Source organism: Pithys albifrons, chromosome 18, assembly GCF_047495875.1.
Source record: "Pithys albifrons albifrons isolate INPA30051 chromosome 18, PitAlb_v1, whole genome shotgun sequence".
Lineage (NCBI taxonomy): Eukaryota > Metazoa > Chordata > Aves > Passeriformes > Thamnophilidae > Pithys > Pithys albifrons.
In genome coordinates, this window is record NC_092475.1 from 9,816,092 (window position 1) to 9,832,322 (window position 16,231).

General features: G+C 46.5%; 1 protein-coding gene across 3 annotated transcripts; it reads right to left on the reverse strand.

The window, feature by feature from the left end:
• Window positions 1-6,073: 6,073 nt before the first annotated feature.
• Window positions 6,074-13,096, reverse strand: MANBAL (mannosidase beta like). 3 transcript variants are annotated; one of them, XM_071572644.1, is made up of 4 exons: window positions 13,051-13,096; window positions 11,084-11,132; window positions 9,224-9,418; window positions 6,074-6,662 (listed from the first exon to the last, which is right to left on the reverse strand). In XM_071572644.1, the coding sequence occupies exons 3-4, from the start codon at window positions 9,371-9,373 to the stop codon at window positions 6,555-6,557; spliced, it is 258 nt and encodes an 85-aa protein (XP_071428745.1). In that variant the 5' UTR covers window positions 9,374-9,418; window positions 11,084-11,132; window positions 13,051-13,096; the 3' UTR covers window positions 6,074-6,554. The 3 variants fall into 3 exon arrangements, with proteins under 3 accessions (XP_071428745.1, XP_071428747.1, XP_071428746.1); XM_071572646.1 differs by lacking the exon at window positions 13,051-13,096 and adding an exon at window positions 10,905-10,946; XM_071572645.1 differs by lacking the exon at window positions 11,084-11,132 and having other exon boundaries at window positions 13,051-13,085.
• Between the last annotated feature and the right edge of the window lie 3,135 nt (window positions 13,097-16,231).

Genomic DNA, 16,231 nt, shown 5'->3' on the forward strand with positions numbered 1-16,231 from the left:
TGGGCTGAAATTATCTGCATGTTCAATAAAGGCACAATGTTTCCTGTCAGGTTTCTGACTGATAAAATATGTTTCAATACAATCTGATTTAGGTATCTTGGAATAGCTCATTTGGGCAAAAATCTGACACTTTGTGTTTCTTGCCTCCGCAGGAAAGCCACACACAAGATGTTAGCATCTCCCAGCATGGAAATTCTGCTTTTTTGTCGTCTTAGTATCAATAGAAATGAGCAGTTCAGAAAAGCCCATGGAAATTCATCTGAATGGGATTCATAGCCCTGTTCCAGCTTGATTTGGTAGCAGAGCAGTGGAGGGATGGCTGGCTAGTGCAGAGCTCTGGTAGCCACATCCAGGTGACCTTGCCCCGAGGCTGTGCTCTTCCCTCCCTGCCAGCTCCTGGCTGCTTCCCGTCCCGCCTGCAGCCTGAGCAAGCGGAGCTGGAGCAGACATGAGGGTGTTTCCACTTAATCATCCAGTCTTGGTCCTTCGAGCAAGGGATGGGCTGAGGAGGCTGAAATCTGAATCTGAAAACCTTAAACCATATGATGTTTGGATCTGTGCTCAGTTTAAAGTGAGTTAAATGAGAGGGAGGCAGGGAGCAGAAATGGTTGCAGCTTCTCTCTTTCTCTCAAAAACTGCTCCTCCTGCGATTCCCTTCACTGCAGATGCCTGACACTGGGGCACATCTGCTTCAGCCACCAAAGCAGACACTGCAGCATCACAAGTAGCTTCTCCATGGGGACCACAGCCATGAGGACCCTCTCAAACCCCAGGAGCTGCAGTCCAGCCCTTCAGCTACAGTGTGGGCACAAACAGTATATGGTCATGGGCAACAGCTGTTCTCAAGGAGCCAGAGGGATGTGACACATCAGCCCTATGCCAACACCACAGCTTTTGCCCATGCTGCCACAGTGGAGGCACAAATAAGAGCAGGAAGCATCAGGAGCTGGTTCCCAGAACTGTGGGAGTGGCTTTGCCTGTGAGAGGTCAGCAATTCCTGTTGTGCTGTGGACTTTGGCTCTTGACAAGGTGAATTTGTAAGCTTAGGATCGCTTTTTCAGAAGCAGCAGCCAAAGGAAAGGCAGCAGGGACAAGTCTTGGGGCCCGGGACAGCTGGGTTGTAGTTTGGGCAAGATATGAGATGTTTCAGGTCAGGGTTGATGCCCTCCATGTCCCCAGTCCATGACCTGGGACTTGGCTGAATTTGACACTTGATGGAGGTGCAGCTCAGAAGCTGCTACAGCCTTTGGCAGGAAACACAGGGGTGTCCAGAGTGCACATTTCACAAAAAAAGAAATGCTGTGCAAGAGGGGCTTCCAACAGAGCAGTACTAGGGATACAGCTCCTTGCCTGGAGCTGGACACAGGAAGAAGTGAGAGCCCTTCAACCCCTCCACCCACAGCATCCCACATTTGGGAGCCGAGCTCTTCACATGCAACAAGTGACATCAGACAGGCAACAGATGTTTTTAAAAAGCAGAGCAATGTGACCCAAAGCAGGTTTACCTTGTACCCACAGCCAGGATGGCTGGACTGCAGCCACAGAGGAACCTATGTCAGCCCCTTTGCTCTAACCACCTGATCTGCATCACTGCAGCCCTCAATGGGACTGCAGTATTCCGGAGCACGGCTGCTCACACTTCCAGGAAACAGGGTGCAAGGGGCATCAAAGCCACACTGGGGCTTCTGGGCACTAAATGAAACCAGGGAAGCTGGGAGGAGGGAAGTGAGCATTGCGAGAGGTTTGGGATTGCACAAGACAAATATGTATGTGCAGGCGAGGAGCAGGGTCTGCATGGGTGATGTGGAGCACGCACAGCACCACACCACTCACTTATCACGATCTCAGGAGGGTGGAATGTCATGCTTTGGGCTTCTTGTGGCTCACGGGTAGGCAATGTGCATGGCACAGCTCCCTGGCTATACCAAGTGCTCCCAAGGCAGGGAGCTGTACTACCCTAGCAGTTACATCTGCTGGCTGAAAAAATCATCTCAGAAGGTTACAAGGGGACACCTTTCTCCATCCTGAATGCTTCGCCACTTGTTCCTTCTTTCTATCAGTCTGTGCAACAGCAGGTTATACCCACTGTCACTGGCAGGTAAAATCCGGCTACTAGGACAGAATAACTGCAGTGGACATAAGTCTACAGCATGGAAGAACAGAAAGGGTCATAAGAGTGACTTACGGTTACAGAAAAGTCATGAATTCGGAAGAATCAACATGAAACAGGAGTATCAGCTGAATTTCAAGGGAAAAGCAGAAAGCCAAGTTCATGACCCTACAATTGCCAGCACCAAACAAGAGACATTTTGAGCAGCTACTGCACATTGTCCCAGTACTGAAAGCCAGAAAACGCCCCCAACAAACCACGGCTCAAAAGTTACAAACTACCAGAGCAGAGATGGACCTTGGACCTGCAGTGATTGCCAGCTGGAGAAGGAATGTATACACTGATTACAGTCCATGCCTGTGGCCAGAGAGAAAGGGAATGCTCCCCAAACAAATCATCCCTTCCGGTTGCATGAGGAAGAGAAGGGTTATATCCCTTCCCAGTGCCAAAGCCAGCTAGCAATCAAGTTAATCATCAATCACACAACCATGCTCACTACTCCAGCACTCTCCATTCATCATCCCATTTTCTCACTGCAGTCAATTTCTCATGCCTCATGAGATTAATAAACAAACAACTAAATCAATACAGTCATCTCAATCCCTGTGGGCCACAGGCTCTGAACAACATAACTTCTGTCTGAAAGAAGTATTAGTGTGGAAGAGACGCTCCCAAGAGAAGTCCAGCACCCCAGTGCTCAGCTGTCCTAAAGTAAACACATGCTCACCAGGGAATGGTTCAGCAGTGCCCTGGGAAACAGAGATACTGAGCAGGTCCTCCCCTCCTACAGCTTCCTTATCGTCTGCCCAAGCATCATCAGATTGCTTGACCCTCCCTAAATCCAGGTACCGAAGGAGTATTTTCATTCTTCACGACAAGCTGGGAAATAATCTGAGTTTATTGACTCAACAAGGGGGCTGTTCTGCAAACATCAATCCCCAGCTGGGGCTGATGGCCTCGGGCTTTTCAGTCCTGTGGGCAGGGAACCTCACCAGAATCTCTCTGAAGCAGAGAGAAGTGTGTGTATGAGAATGAAAGTAAATTAGGTCTGAACAAGATTAACAGGGATTTAATTGAACTATGTGAACTGGAACTCCAGTCACGAGCTGCTTATTAGCCTGTCTCAAGGGATTGTGCTGCTGGCACTGGAGGTGCACAAGGATGCATTGTGAGTGCAGGACAGCGCAAGGGGATGGCGGTGGCCACGGCCCTCGAGGTCAGTGTGGCCAGAGAGGCTGAGCTGCTTGAATGTGATCAAAAACGAAACAGGGAACTCTCAACTCCCAGCCATATTTCTTCACAGCTGAGGCTTGGCCTGCTAAGGGACAGGAACTCAATGACACATGCTGGCAGAGGAAGCCCAGCTCCTGGCTCTGGGTGGCAGAGCAAGGTGCGGCTCTCTACTGGCAGATATTTGGAGACAGACTTTTGAAAACCTCCCCTTCAATAAAATTGACTTAATGAGGTCTTCAGCTCCCTTTGGGATGTTAATTAAAAAACAGCCTGGAGAAAAGTGCCTGGGAATTAAAGGAGTCACCACACTAGTCCTTCTCTGTTTTGTTTTTCTGGTGAGAGAACCAACAGACACTTGCCAGAGCTTGGCTACCACACCGGTCTCACCGCAGCCAAGAGCCACCAGACAGCTCTACACTCCAGCCATGGAAACCTGAGCTCAAGCCACACACCGATGGGCTCCCCAAAATCCCCATTAACAGCCTACTGAATCCCCACCTAATCCCCTGCTTGCATTATTAACAAATGATGCCTTTATTATGGCTACCTTCGTGGGGGCTCTCGGAGCCAAATTCTCTCATGAGAGGCAAACTGATTGAGTCCCTGCACCACTTCCTCCTCCCTTCCACGAAGGTGAAGCTGTAATGGGACATAGTTTCCTACTTCCAAGTCAAACAGATACAGACACACACATGCCTGACAGTATTAACTAACCAATTTCTCACAGATTAAAGGATCTGAGAGGATTTCCCTTAATGGATCATTTTAATGAATAGGTTATTTATGTCCCTGTGTTCCTATAGTCTGGGAGTTCTGGCAGCTTTCACAGTGAGTGTGAGGGAAGAGGCAGCACAACTTTAAAAACATTTCTTTTTAAACAAAGATTCTGATTGCATTTATTACACATTTCAAGAGAAACTAAAATACATGGGATATTGGTAATCTCTAAACAAGCACATTAAAATAGGTGTAAAGCTGTTAGGAACAGACTGGGGAATTTATCTTAATCCGTGTTCCCCCCAACAAAACCAAACTCCAACATCCATGATTTCTACTGAGCAATGAGTGAGCCAGCCTGTAAATAGCTGGATGTAGACGTTGATGTAGTAGCTGCTATTTCAGGTAACAGCCACACAGTGCCCAATGCTAACCAGTTCTGAGCTGCAGAAATGCTCCTCTATATTGGATAACCTGTGTGTTGCTCTTTCTATAGCTGCGACTCTGTTAAAGAACTAACCCCCCACTCTGGGTAACCTGCAGAAAGCTGGAGTTTAGATAAAACCATCTTCATGTACTAAAATGGAAGGAGTCACCTGCAGTACCTAACCAGGGCAGTAGCAATGATTTTTTCTCCTGCAGTTCACAGACAAAGCACAGGTTCATCATGGAAACTCATAGCACAACACTGTTCTTTGTTATTTGCGTGGGAAATTTTTGTAATATTTCTTTGTACTGAGAGCTCAAAGCAACTCTACAGTGCTTGTGCCTCCTATGCTTTGTTCTGTCCTCTTGGTATTGCCTTCATGTAGCTCAAAAAAAAAAGAAAAGATGCAGAATGTAAAGCAGAAGTCTCAGCTGGATTTTAAGCAGTGCAACTTGGTGTCAGCATTCTGGCTAAGAGAAGCAGAGAGTGTGGAGCAGGGAAGCAGTGAGAGATCAGAGTCACACCGGCACTGGGATCCATCCATCCCCCCTCACCAAAAGCAAGAGTGAGCAGAGAACGTGGCTGTTCTCAACACTGATGGTTTCTGTAAGTGTGTTGTTGTTCAGCTCCTGTTCAGGAACACACATCTGGGCTCACAAGGCATTTGTGAATTGAGGATGAGAGTCTGTGTATGCAAAAAGGATTGGAGATTTGCAGCCCTGCCAGAGAGAATCCTTCCTTCAAAGCTGCTCTGAACCCTGGGTGCGCCTCAGAGAGCAGGTTCTCCTCCCATTGACTCATTCCTGATCAAACAAACCAAGATGTGAGCTGGCATCAGGAAGCTTGAGCTGCCCTACAGAGACTGTGTGGCTACATCACGACCTATCTCCTTCCAGTCCTGTCTCGCCGTATTCAAATCTAGTACCAGATTGTCCCTGGGCCTGGAGAGCCAGAGCCTGAAGGAACAGAGTGTCTGTGTCTCCTGCCACAGAGCCATGCTACACAGCCAGCTTGTCACCCCTCGCATCTTAAAATACCACATCTCCCCAGGCTGAGAACGTATTTACCCTCAGGAAGAATTCAGCCAGAGGAGATAGAGCAGACTGGAGCAGGAAAGGCTGGGAGGGAGTTTGCAAATGCAACGAACCCCAGCTGTGTTGAAACAGGGCCCATGGTCAGGGCTCAGCCAGCTGGCAGGAGGGCTGATCCACAGCACAGCCAGGCAGTGCTGGCTGATGCACCACCTGTGCAGCATTCCCAGACTCCCACCTAAGGAGCTTTTCTCCAACATGCAGTACCTGGTCTTCCTAAGTTTCCAAGAACAGCCCCACAAGCACAGGTATTAAATTCTGTGCCTTCCAGAATCAAATGGTTCCCTGATTCTTGTAGTCATCACAATCCCCACCACAGCCTCAATTCCCTGAAATGTACCTGCTTTCAAAGGTGGGAATAGAAAGGAACAGTGCATGGGTGGGGAATAAGACAGAGGTAGCGACGCTGGGGAAATGAAAGCTTTGATCTCCAAGAGTCTGGAATCTGGTGAGTTATTACCTAAAGAATTAAAGAATATGACAAAGACATTATGATTAAGCCATAAAATGCAGCTATGTATTTCAGACTAGATGACAACAGAGATGAATACAAAACTGTGTAGTGTGGTATCCTTGATCCATTTGATCCCTTTGCCTTCAAACAACACAACACAAACTGGTATCCAAAGCAGGAAGCCTATGCTCCACCTTACACAGGGACTTTATTACAAATCCCAGCCAGCATGGAGGGGCCTCTCTACCCATCAGAACTGAGAGAAGTCACTTAAATAGCGACTGACGCATTAATTGTGTCAAATGAAGTTCTGGATATATGAAGTTCTCTTTTGCTTGCAAGAAATATCTATCAGAATCCCTCCCCTTCCATTCTTGTAAGTTCCTTCTCCCTTGTCCCTGAAAGGTAAAACATGGCAATGCCAGAAAACCATTTAACAGAGTTAGTTGCTTTTGATGTTGTCTCTGAGGAAACATGATTACAAGTGATTATTTGGTCTTTTGAGGCTCATCAGTCGTGCCTTTATCGTTTCTTTTTGGTTTCCTTCTTGGGTTTCTTGCTTATCTGTGGAGCAGTTGCCTTTGGTTTCTTCACTGTCTCTGAATTCTTAGGCTCAAAACTGTCCGAGTCCTACAAGAATCAATTAAGAAACAATCAGTAACTTTTTTTTTACCATTTGCTGACAGCTTGCTTTGGGGATCTGAGTATAGGCCAGAGGAAAATAGTGCTGGGTATCTCTTGGAACACACCAGTATCAAACTGAGGCCACATTTAATGAGACACAAGCAGCACCATCTCTGCTCCTTCTGCATGTGCTTTTTGATGAGTGTGAGTTTATGCATAGAAACAGCTCATTACCAGAGATGCATTAAAAGCTTAAGTGTCTAAAACAGGCTTTGGAGAAGAAAAACAAACCCAACTTTGAAGGTAAGAAGAAAATCAACACTAAATGAAAACTGTATGAATTAGGAAAAGATAACATATAACCACCAGGGTACATGGAAACATTCAACAGGTATTTCTGCCAAGCATTAATCATTATCATGTGCAAAACAAAACATAGTCCCTGAAACAACAGTATGAATATAAAGTTTGGAGCCTCTAAACCAACCCTAAAATCCAGAGAGGGAATTGCAGGCAAATATTTCTTCACCTGGACTAACAAAATGCTTAGATATGTTGCTTGTTTCCTTCAGGGAAGATAAGAGATAATATTGCAGCCATGGGAAATAAAGTCTAGTTATCTTGGGAAAACACAAGGGAACAGTGCCAGTCTCCTCTGAGAAAGCACACACATGCAGATTGCCTCATTTCATTAAATGCATTTGAGTATAAATATTGCTTTAGCATCTTGGTTCCTCTCAGCCTGAGCGTGCCAACTGGAAAAGGACACACAAAAAATGGCTGAGCAAGACATGCTACTTTCAAGCTTCCAAGCCAGTGCTCCAGATAATGGAGGGGGAGGCAGCATCTGACAGAATCCTTTTAATCAAAGACCTTGGTTCAAACGTCTCTCAAGTTACTGGGCTATTACAGTTCACATCTGTGTGGCTTTCCAAGGAAGGAGACTTGGCTGGCTTTCCAAAGGCTGTGATCAGTGCACGGGGAGCTGGCAGGCTCTGGAGAGATGAAGCAACGTGCAGTTATTACTCAGGGATGCAGAGTGCTGCTGCCATACAGGGAACACTGCTGCCTTCTAATGTCCAAACCATGCTAGACTTCAAAATCTGAGGCCTCCAAGACAGAGAAGCTCCTCAATATCCTACCCACACTCAAGCACCATTCCCAAGATCCCAAGGGGTAGCCTCTACTTTTTTTTCCACAGCCTTGTAAACCAGTCATATGGACAGCAGATCAAGAGGACAGTATACATATGGAGCAAATAAAAAGTAGAATATGCAAACATCAAGGCATGCTTGCAAATGTAAGCAGTAAAAGGTCCTTGAATTTTACTGTTAACTGGGGTATGGTCTCCAGTTTCCCACTCCAAACCAAAGCTCTCTATCTTTTCAGCTTTCAAGAATGAGATTAATTGGTATTTTCAAAAATTTACTGGGGAAACCATGAACTCTGACAGATGGGCACTGGTGGCTGCAGGATAACAGTGCAAAGGTTGAACTCAATGGTTTTGGAGGTCTTTTCCAACCTTAATGATTCTAAAATTCCCAGACTTGCAATGCCACTGCATTGTGCTGAGCAACCACCAGTTTATCTCCCTGCAAGGAGCTGCAGCTCCTGGGGCAGGAGGAGCAGGAGGGAGCATGACCCATGCCAGGACAGCATCACATCACACCAGCAGCTAAAGGTAAAGAAGTTGGGTCATGAACTGTATCCTTCACACTATACCTCACCCTCAGGCATTCCCTTCCCCAGACACGCTGAATATTTCCATGCTTCCTCTGCACAGGAGGGAGCAAACATGGCAATTAAGATAAGCTGAAAAAACTCCCCATGCTGAGTTGTTATATGGAAATATATCATATGCCTTTAGATAAAATCTGTATCAAAGCAACAAACTTGAAGCCTGACCACCACTGAAATACCTGTGCCCAGCACCACAGGCATTGCCAAGCACACGGAGCTCTTTTATCACAAAAGCCAGGCAGATGCAGGACATCCCTCAATCTAGAGGAACCAGAGTCTTGTAGCTCACATCAACCTTTCACTTTCACCTTCTCCTGTGGTTCTCCTCTGGCACTGGACAGGGTGTCAGTACTGAAAACTGCCTTCCTAGAAATTTCACTTGCATCTTGTTTCCAAAATATCAAACACAAACTAGATCCCAAAGTCACTTCCTGAAAGGCAGGACCTGCAAAAGGGTTGCCCTGCCTGGCAATTAATGGAGGAAATCAGAAGCACGATGACAGTATGTGTATAGGGACAAAGCCTTCTCATGCAGCCAGGAACATCATGTACATTTAATACTTTGCCAATACTTCAGGTTGTTTTTAACACTGATATTGAGAGAGACCCTGGCTCAGGTGTTTGTTCCTGACTTTCCTATCTGGTGGTAAATCAAAAGACAAAAGCTGGAGGTGGGCAAGCTAGAGGGAAGGAAAGAGAATGAACAATGAAACTGTCACCAATCCCAGGGGCAGACTGCTGTGCCTCCATTAGTTACTCAACATTCCCTCCCATCCTGTTTTCTCTGACTCTGCCCATCTGTATCAATATTAAAGAGCACTGCTTACTGTCTTATGGGACTTTGGCACTGGCAGGATTATGGCCAGCACACAGATCAGCTGGAAAATGGCTCCAAAGAAGAGTCCGTAGCGTAGCACGTTCTCCATGAATGTGGGCTCAGGGATTTCAGGAGGGGAGAAATCCAACTCTGCAGCCATTGTGAGTGCACCCTTCTCCTCTGCTGCTCTCAAGAAGACTGGTTGCTGCAAAGGGATAAAAACCCAGCAATTATTTGCATCAGGCTTTCTGCTACTCACTTCCCATTATCCAAAAATGGCAGACTCCCTCATGCAGGTGTTTTGCAGATACTCTACAGAAGCAACAGCAAAGAGGAAAATGAAAGTTACATTTAATTTGGATGTTTGTCTTTTATCACCTGCCTGCTAAAATAGTCCTCAAATGCTGATATTAGTCTATTTGCAGGTGAGGGGCAGACAAAAATGAAAAATGTTCATGAAACAATAAGGGAAAAGCATAATAAACAAGAATATACTTGTCCCTGAAGTAATTCACGCATGCAAGGTGATGATTATTCATTTTCACTTACGTTGTCTATGTGATCACAGCCTTGTTTTAGATGCTGTACAAACCCAACTACTTAAATAAACCACACGGGAGTAGAGCTGATGAAGGCAGATTTATGTGTATAAATTTAAGCATGCCCTTAGTGGCTGGTTACACTTAGCCCCATATACCTTGCAACAGTCACACAGGTAGTTTGTGGTGGAGTTCAATATTGATCTCCTTGGTCCCAAGTTTCTCAGCCTCAAGACCATCCTTTATTTCTCCCTCTGTGTTTTGCTAATGGAGTTGTCAATTCATTCTATGAAAGACTAATGTCTTTCCACAACAAGGGAGAACTATCCTGCCAGAATTGCTGGAGTATGCCACAGGAAGTCCCCAAAGGGAAATCCAATTAGCCTGAGATGCCATCACACTCGGCTGTGATTACTGCCCTCCTCAGGTTTCCTGACCTGTGTGATCTCAGTGTGCACTCACTGAATCAGCACCACTTACTGATACAATTCTCTGTATCACTAAAGCTTGGGTGTGAGATATTCTGCACACACGCCTCAGTTGAATCTGCCTCCTAGAAATAATCTCCAAAGCACACTCTGCATTTCTCAGGCTGGGAGGAGGTTGCTACAACCTGTAGATGTGACTCAGTCCAGAAAAAAACTAAATTTAAGAGCGTAATTTGAGTAAAGTAACAATTGATAAATTTGAGACTCAATCAACAACTCAGAGGCAAATATCACTTGAGGACATACTAAAAAGAGTGGTATATAAATTACAAGAAATAATTATTTTATTTCATCTGAAGTACAGAATCAAGACAGGAAAACATTCCCAACTGCACAGACTGGCAGCCACTGGAACAGAGAGACTGGAATTCCTGCTACTGGTGATTCAGAAGAGCAGGTCAGATAAGCACTGGCCTGGGATGGGGTGTGGGTACATATAATCCTGCCTTTCCATCAGGAAATAAGAATAGGTGACCTCTCATGATCCCTTCCAGGTCTGTACTTCAGTGAAAGGAAACTCAGCAAGGGCTGTGTGGGACCTGTACATAAAGGCAGAACACACGCTGGCCCACGCAGGTTCAGCCAGTTCCAATGCAGACCCAAAAGCTGTGTAACAATGTGAACAAAGACTTCATAGATGTGGCTCATCCCCAGCTGCTTTTACCTTTTAAGACATCATCTCCCCCAGTCTGCAAGGCAGCAGTCCCTAAGCAAGAAACAGAATGGCAGGAAACTCCACCCCTGAGTTGCATTTATTTCATCCTTATTTATCAGGATATCTTTTATAAACATTATTCTTGCCCATCCCCATCCTTAAACAGAGCAGGAAGGGATGTTGCTCACCTGGAGTTTTCTCAGGACAAACCCCTACTGATAATCCTGACTCACACACCTGAAACACAACACAAGAGATAAACCAGAAAAGGAAATTGATACAGTGAAAACAAAAACTCTCCATCCATTCTCATCTTCCTCAAGTCTCTCCTCCTTTCCTGTTTCCTACCTCACCTCCCTTGAGGAAATTAGTAATTCTCTAACAAATCCCAGGTGACATGACCAGAATCAAGGGCTCTCACACAGGCTGGTGGCAGCTGCCACACCCCCATTTTAAGCATGAAAAACACTCAGAGAAGACCTGACACCATTTTCCACCTTGTCACAGCAGAGCTGCACAGGCAACCCACACTCAGACCATTAGTCTTCCTGCCATCAGTGGAGCTGAACTAATACAGTAAAATTCTTTCCTATTTTAAAAAATCCTGTGATTCACACAGTGCCCAAAGCTGTACATGCTGAACCTCCCCCAGCTGAGCAGGCCAGAGCTGATGCCTGTGTGCTGGGTCTCAGCACGAAACACATGCCTTCTGCACCCAAAACAGAACCTGCAAAGGGAGTTCCCTTACCCAGAGCATCACCTCCTGACACTCTGCCTTGCACCTAAGCCAACAAGTCCCTGAATGACTGAGTCTTCCTCCCTGTTCCTGAGAAGCTGTTTCACCACCTTTTCCTTGGCTAACATCTCTTCTTCTCCACAGGTTATCAGCTGCCTTTTTCCTCTAACCACTTCACCACTGCTTTACTTACTAATTAGTTTTAAATTGCATTTAGAGATCAATAGTCCTATTTTAAACCCTGAGAGGAGGCTTTTACCAGCCCCTCCAACTTATTCATCTGGTCTAACACCCAGCGAGTAATCTAGAGGAGTGGGATGATACCTCCTCTCCCCATAAACCTGCCCATCTCAGCAAAACATAACATCAGAAATTGGTCACAAACAGTTGCACTACAGGAATTTATTTTGATTGTCTGTTTAAAAACACCCAGTCTTGCTTCTATTCCAATAGGGTTTTACAACAAGCCAGCTGCCCCCCTGCAGCAGGACCAGGGCAGTGATCCTTCCCCTGGACTCTGTGTTGGTGAGGACACACCTTGACTGTTGTGTTCAGTTCTGGGCCCCTCAGTTCAGGAAAGAGATTGAGGGGCTGGAGCGGGGCCAGAGAAGAGCAACGAGGCTGGAGAAGGGACTGGAGCACAAGTGTTGTGGGGAGAGGCTGAGGGAGCTGGGGGTGTTTAGCCTGGAGAAGAGGAGGCTCAGAGGTGACCTCAGCACTGTCTAGAACTGCCTGAAGGGAAGTTCTGGCCAGGTGGGGGTTGGTCTCTTCTCCCAGGCACTCAGCAACAGGACAAGGGGGCAGGGGCTCAAGCTCTGACAGGGGAAATTGAAGTTGGAGATCAGAAAAAAAATCTTTCCAGAGAGAGGTTATCAGGCATTGGAATGGGCTGCCCAGAGAGGGGGTGGATCCTGCTGAAGGATGAGGCGAAAAAACTCAGACTGAATTTTTTGTTGTGATGGAGAGCGGGCAATTCCTACAGGATTGGGAGGATCTGCGTGTGCTGCAACTCCGCGGGCATTGGCGCGGCCCAGGAGGCTATCCTGGGATAACCAGGATATCCTGGGATAACCAGGTTTTCCTGGGAGGACCAGGATATCTTGCGATAACTGGGCTATACTGGGAGAACCAGGCTATCCTGGGAGAACCAGACTATCCTGGGATAACCGGGCTATCCTGGGATAACCAAGCTATCCCAGCCTGTAGGATAACGGGCCGGGGACTGTGTGAGAAGCGGCTGTGCCGCCCTACTGCGGGGACACTCCGTGCTCCTCCTCCTCCTCCTTCTCTCTGCCCAGGGACCAGCCAGGGTCCCTCGGGCTCTCCACCCGTCTCCCGGGGCCGGGGCGATGCTGAAGCCACCGCTGTCCCCGCTCCCAAAGCCCTTTCCCCGCAGATCCCCCCGCAGGTCCCGCTCACCACCCGCTCCGATCGCCGCCAGCGCCGCCCCGGAACTGCTCCCGCCCGGCTGGAAGTGCTTCCCGCCCTTCCCACCACCCATCCCTCCACTCATCCCTAGCAACCATCCTTAGCAACCATCCCTAGGCCGGCCGGAGGGCAGCTCGGGGAGCCCCCCGGTCCCTGCGCAGTGCCCCGAGCCCGCCCGGCCGCACACGCCGCATCCCGACTACGGGAGCCGCATCCCGCCTGAGGGAGCCGCATCCCGGCTAAGGGACCTGCTGGGTACCGGCCCCGCTGGGTTGCAGCATCCATCAGCGTGGAAAACACCTCTGAGGTCATCCAGCCCAACACCGCCTCCTCAGCTAGACTGATAAAGAAATTGTATAAATATGACACTTTAGCTTAAATATTTTTGGGTTTTTTTGGTATAACTTTGGGGATTTTAGTTGTAAGATTTAAGTTTTGGTTAAGGAGGGGGTGAGGCTTTCTGACTGTACATATGAGAAAAGTTACAAGCTATGGAATTCACTTGCTGAAAATATATCTTTTTCCAGATGCTGGAAGGACTAGCAGAAGCTACAATAGAACTTAATTCAAGGTTATACAATCAGAATTCAGCTAAAGCAACTAGAGGACTGATCAACTGGGATTTACCAGGAATTTCGGCATCAAGACCAGGGCACTGAGTGCCACATCCAGTCTCTCCTAAAACACCTCCAGGGATGGTCACTCCACCATTTTAATGTCTAATCACCTTTTCTGTGAAGAAATCCTTCCCAGTGTCCAACCTAAATCTCCTCTGGTGCTTTTACACCTCAGGGTTCATGTATTCACCCCCAAAATCTGTGTGAGTGTTTTAATCCTCCCATCAATAGCGTGGCCTTTCAGTCCTGGTGGGTTTCTCTTTATCTACAAGGTTTTCATCTGCTCCCTCAGCACACTCTGGCAGCAACAATTAAGATGTGCTCTGACTTTGCTCTCGCCGAGACCCAGCTCTGAACTGGAGATGTCTTGATAGGATGCCCTACAAAGGGAAAATTGGCTTTGGGCTCCACTTTACTGTTTGTGGTATTTAAAGAATCTGATTTATTTTGCCCTTTTCCTAACCCTAAACTATCAGAAGTGCCAGGTTGGTTTTGCTGCAGAGCTTTATGACCAGAGAGCCTAAATACTTTAGTGAAAACCTAATCAGTTATTTATCTACTGAGGGAGCAAGGTATGGCATTTGTAATAAAAGGATTTTCTAAGCTGTTACCAAGCAATAGAATTAAATGAGTATTAATGAAAACTATTTCAAAGGTTTTCAGCAATTGGATTAGAAGTCTTTCATGTTTTTTAGTGCAGAAGACTTTACAGACAACTGGAGGATGTACATGGCTGTGAGTGGTAAAGGCCAGAGACACTTGGGCACAGAAACTCTTCTGGCATAAAAATCCCAAGAAAACAAATTACTCTTAAACAGAGCTTTCCCAGCCCCTGGTGAGTGGCTGTAGAAGCAAAGGGATAACCCCAAATCTCAGGAAAGCAGTTAATTCTGCCCTTTCATCTCCCAAACACCGACTATTTAGGATGAAAAAAATGCTGCAGAGGGAGAAATAATTCTTGAAAATGTCAGGAGGGATCCTATCAGTATGGATTAAAGACAGATTAAATTCCTCCCAATACTACCAATACAGTGGATGTGGTGGCACTGCTCTCCACACACACCTTCTAAGGGGCTGAGATCCTCGCAGTTCAAAGTTTGCAGGCAAAGGGAAAAACACACTGGTGGATTGCAACCAGTGCTGTACATTTTATTTTATACTTTGTTTTACTTTTCTCCGCTCCACAAAAGAAATGGCATTACTTACTCCAAGTAGAAACAGGCAAGTGAAACGTGCAGGTTTTATGCACCTCCTGCCCATTCTGTGCCCCTCTGTCCTGGCCCCGAGGCCATCAAACCCTCCACAGACAGGTCAGGAGTGCCCCAGCCTGGGAGCCACAAGCAGGTGGTGCCATCGGCCCACTGTGGCTCTGTGCCTTCCAACAGCACCACACTGACCCACTCCTTGTACCTGATTGGGGAATGATACAAAATAAAGCTATTTATTTAAAAAAAAAAGGGGAGGATTTTTCTAAAGCCTATGAGAAGCAAATGGGTTTCAACAAAAATGCAGTAAGTGGACATGGCAATTTTGTCAGCACTCAGTTCTACGTAGAGACAGAGCTCAGGCAAGAAGTCTTTCTCCAAATCCAAATAATCCTTGGCTTTTTTAGTCCTTTCTATGTTTCTTATTTTGTTTACATTGCAGTATTTCCTACATGTCTTTGTGGTGAGGCTTCTTTATTACCACTTACTGTACATGTGCCAGATCCTTGTGCACCAAGGTCTTGTCATCCTAAGGACACACATTAACATTTATCTAGGAAAAAATCATCAGCAACTGCTTTAATTTTTCAGCCCTTACTGGAAACACAGTCTTCCTCATTCCCTCTCCATAAACCACATTTTACTTTCTTGATGCCAGTAACATCTCACCCAAATTTTGGTTTTTATCAGAAGCTTTTCAAGGGACTGAAGGTGCCTCTCCCTGTTCATTGATTCTGGCTGTAACATGCTGTGTAACCTTCTAGTGAAGGCTCCTTTCCAAGCTGAAATGGGAGTGGTAAGACAAAAGACCAGCTCCTTAATTACTGAGAGTCACTGCTGGCATCTCGACTCTGCTGTCTGCTGGGCTTGGAAGAGGAAGGAGATGGTATTTAGAGAGCCAGAAATTCAGGAACCAGTAACTCTTAAGCCTACAACTGAGTGTAACGTGTTGATGCCTGGCTGAAACTCTTGGCAGTTCACTTGGGTAATGCTGAAATGCTCCAGGAGCTCTGCTGGGAAATAAACAGAGCCAGACAGGTATAGGCTCTATAAATGGATCCCACCTGCAGAGCCCATTGGGCCTCCTGACAGATGCACATCTCACAGCCTGCTGCCATTTACTCTATTGTACAGTCTCAGGGATAGTTAATGTTTGAAGATTAAATAGGCTTTTCAAGCAGGCTTTTAACACCATGAAACACTCCTTTCCAACAGCACTTTTTGCACATTTTGAATTTCTGATTTATTTTGTCTGTTTTTAATCTGATCCCTTGCTTCAGACTCATTCACAGAGTGCAAACTGTGCTCTCATCCAGAGGCCCTCCCTCCTTGAGATTATTTTGATAAGTG

What these genes read in the sequence shown, in the direction of transcription:
- MANBAL (XM_071572644.1), bottom strand. Translation starts at nt 9,373, where the DNA reads ATGGCTGCAGAGTTGGATTTCTCCCCTCCTGAAATCCCTGAGCCCACA. An exon ending in TGCCAAAGTCCCATAAGACA is followed by an intron (nt 6,663 to 9,223) that starts GTAAGCAGTGCT and finishes TGATTCTTGTAG; the next exon opens with GACTCGGACAGTTTTGAGCC.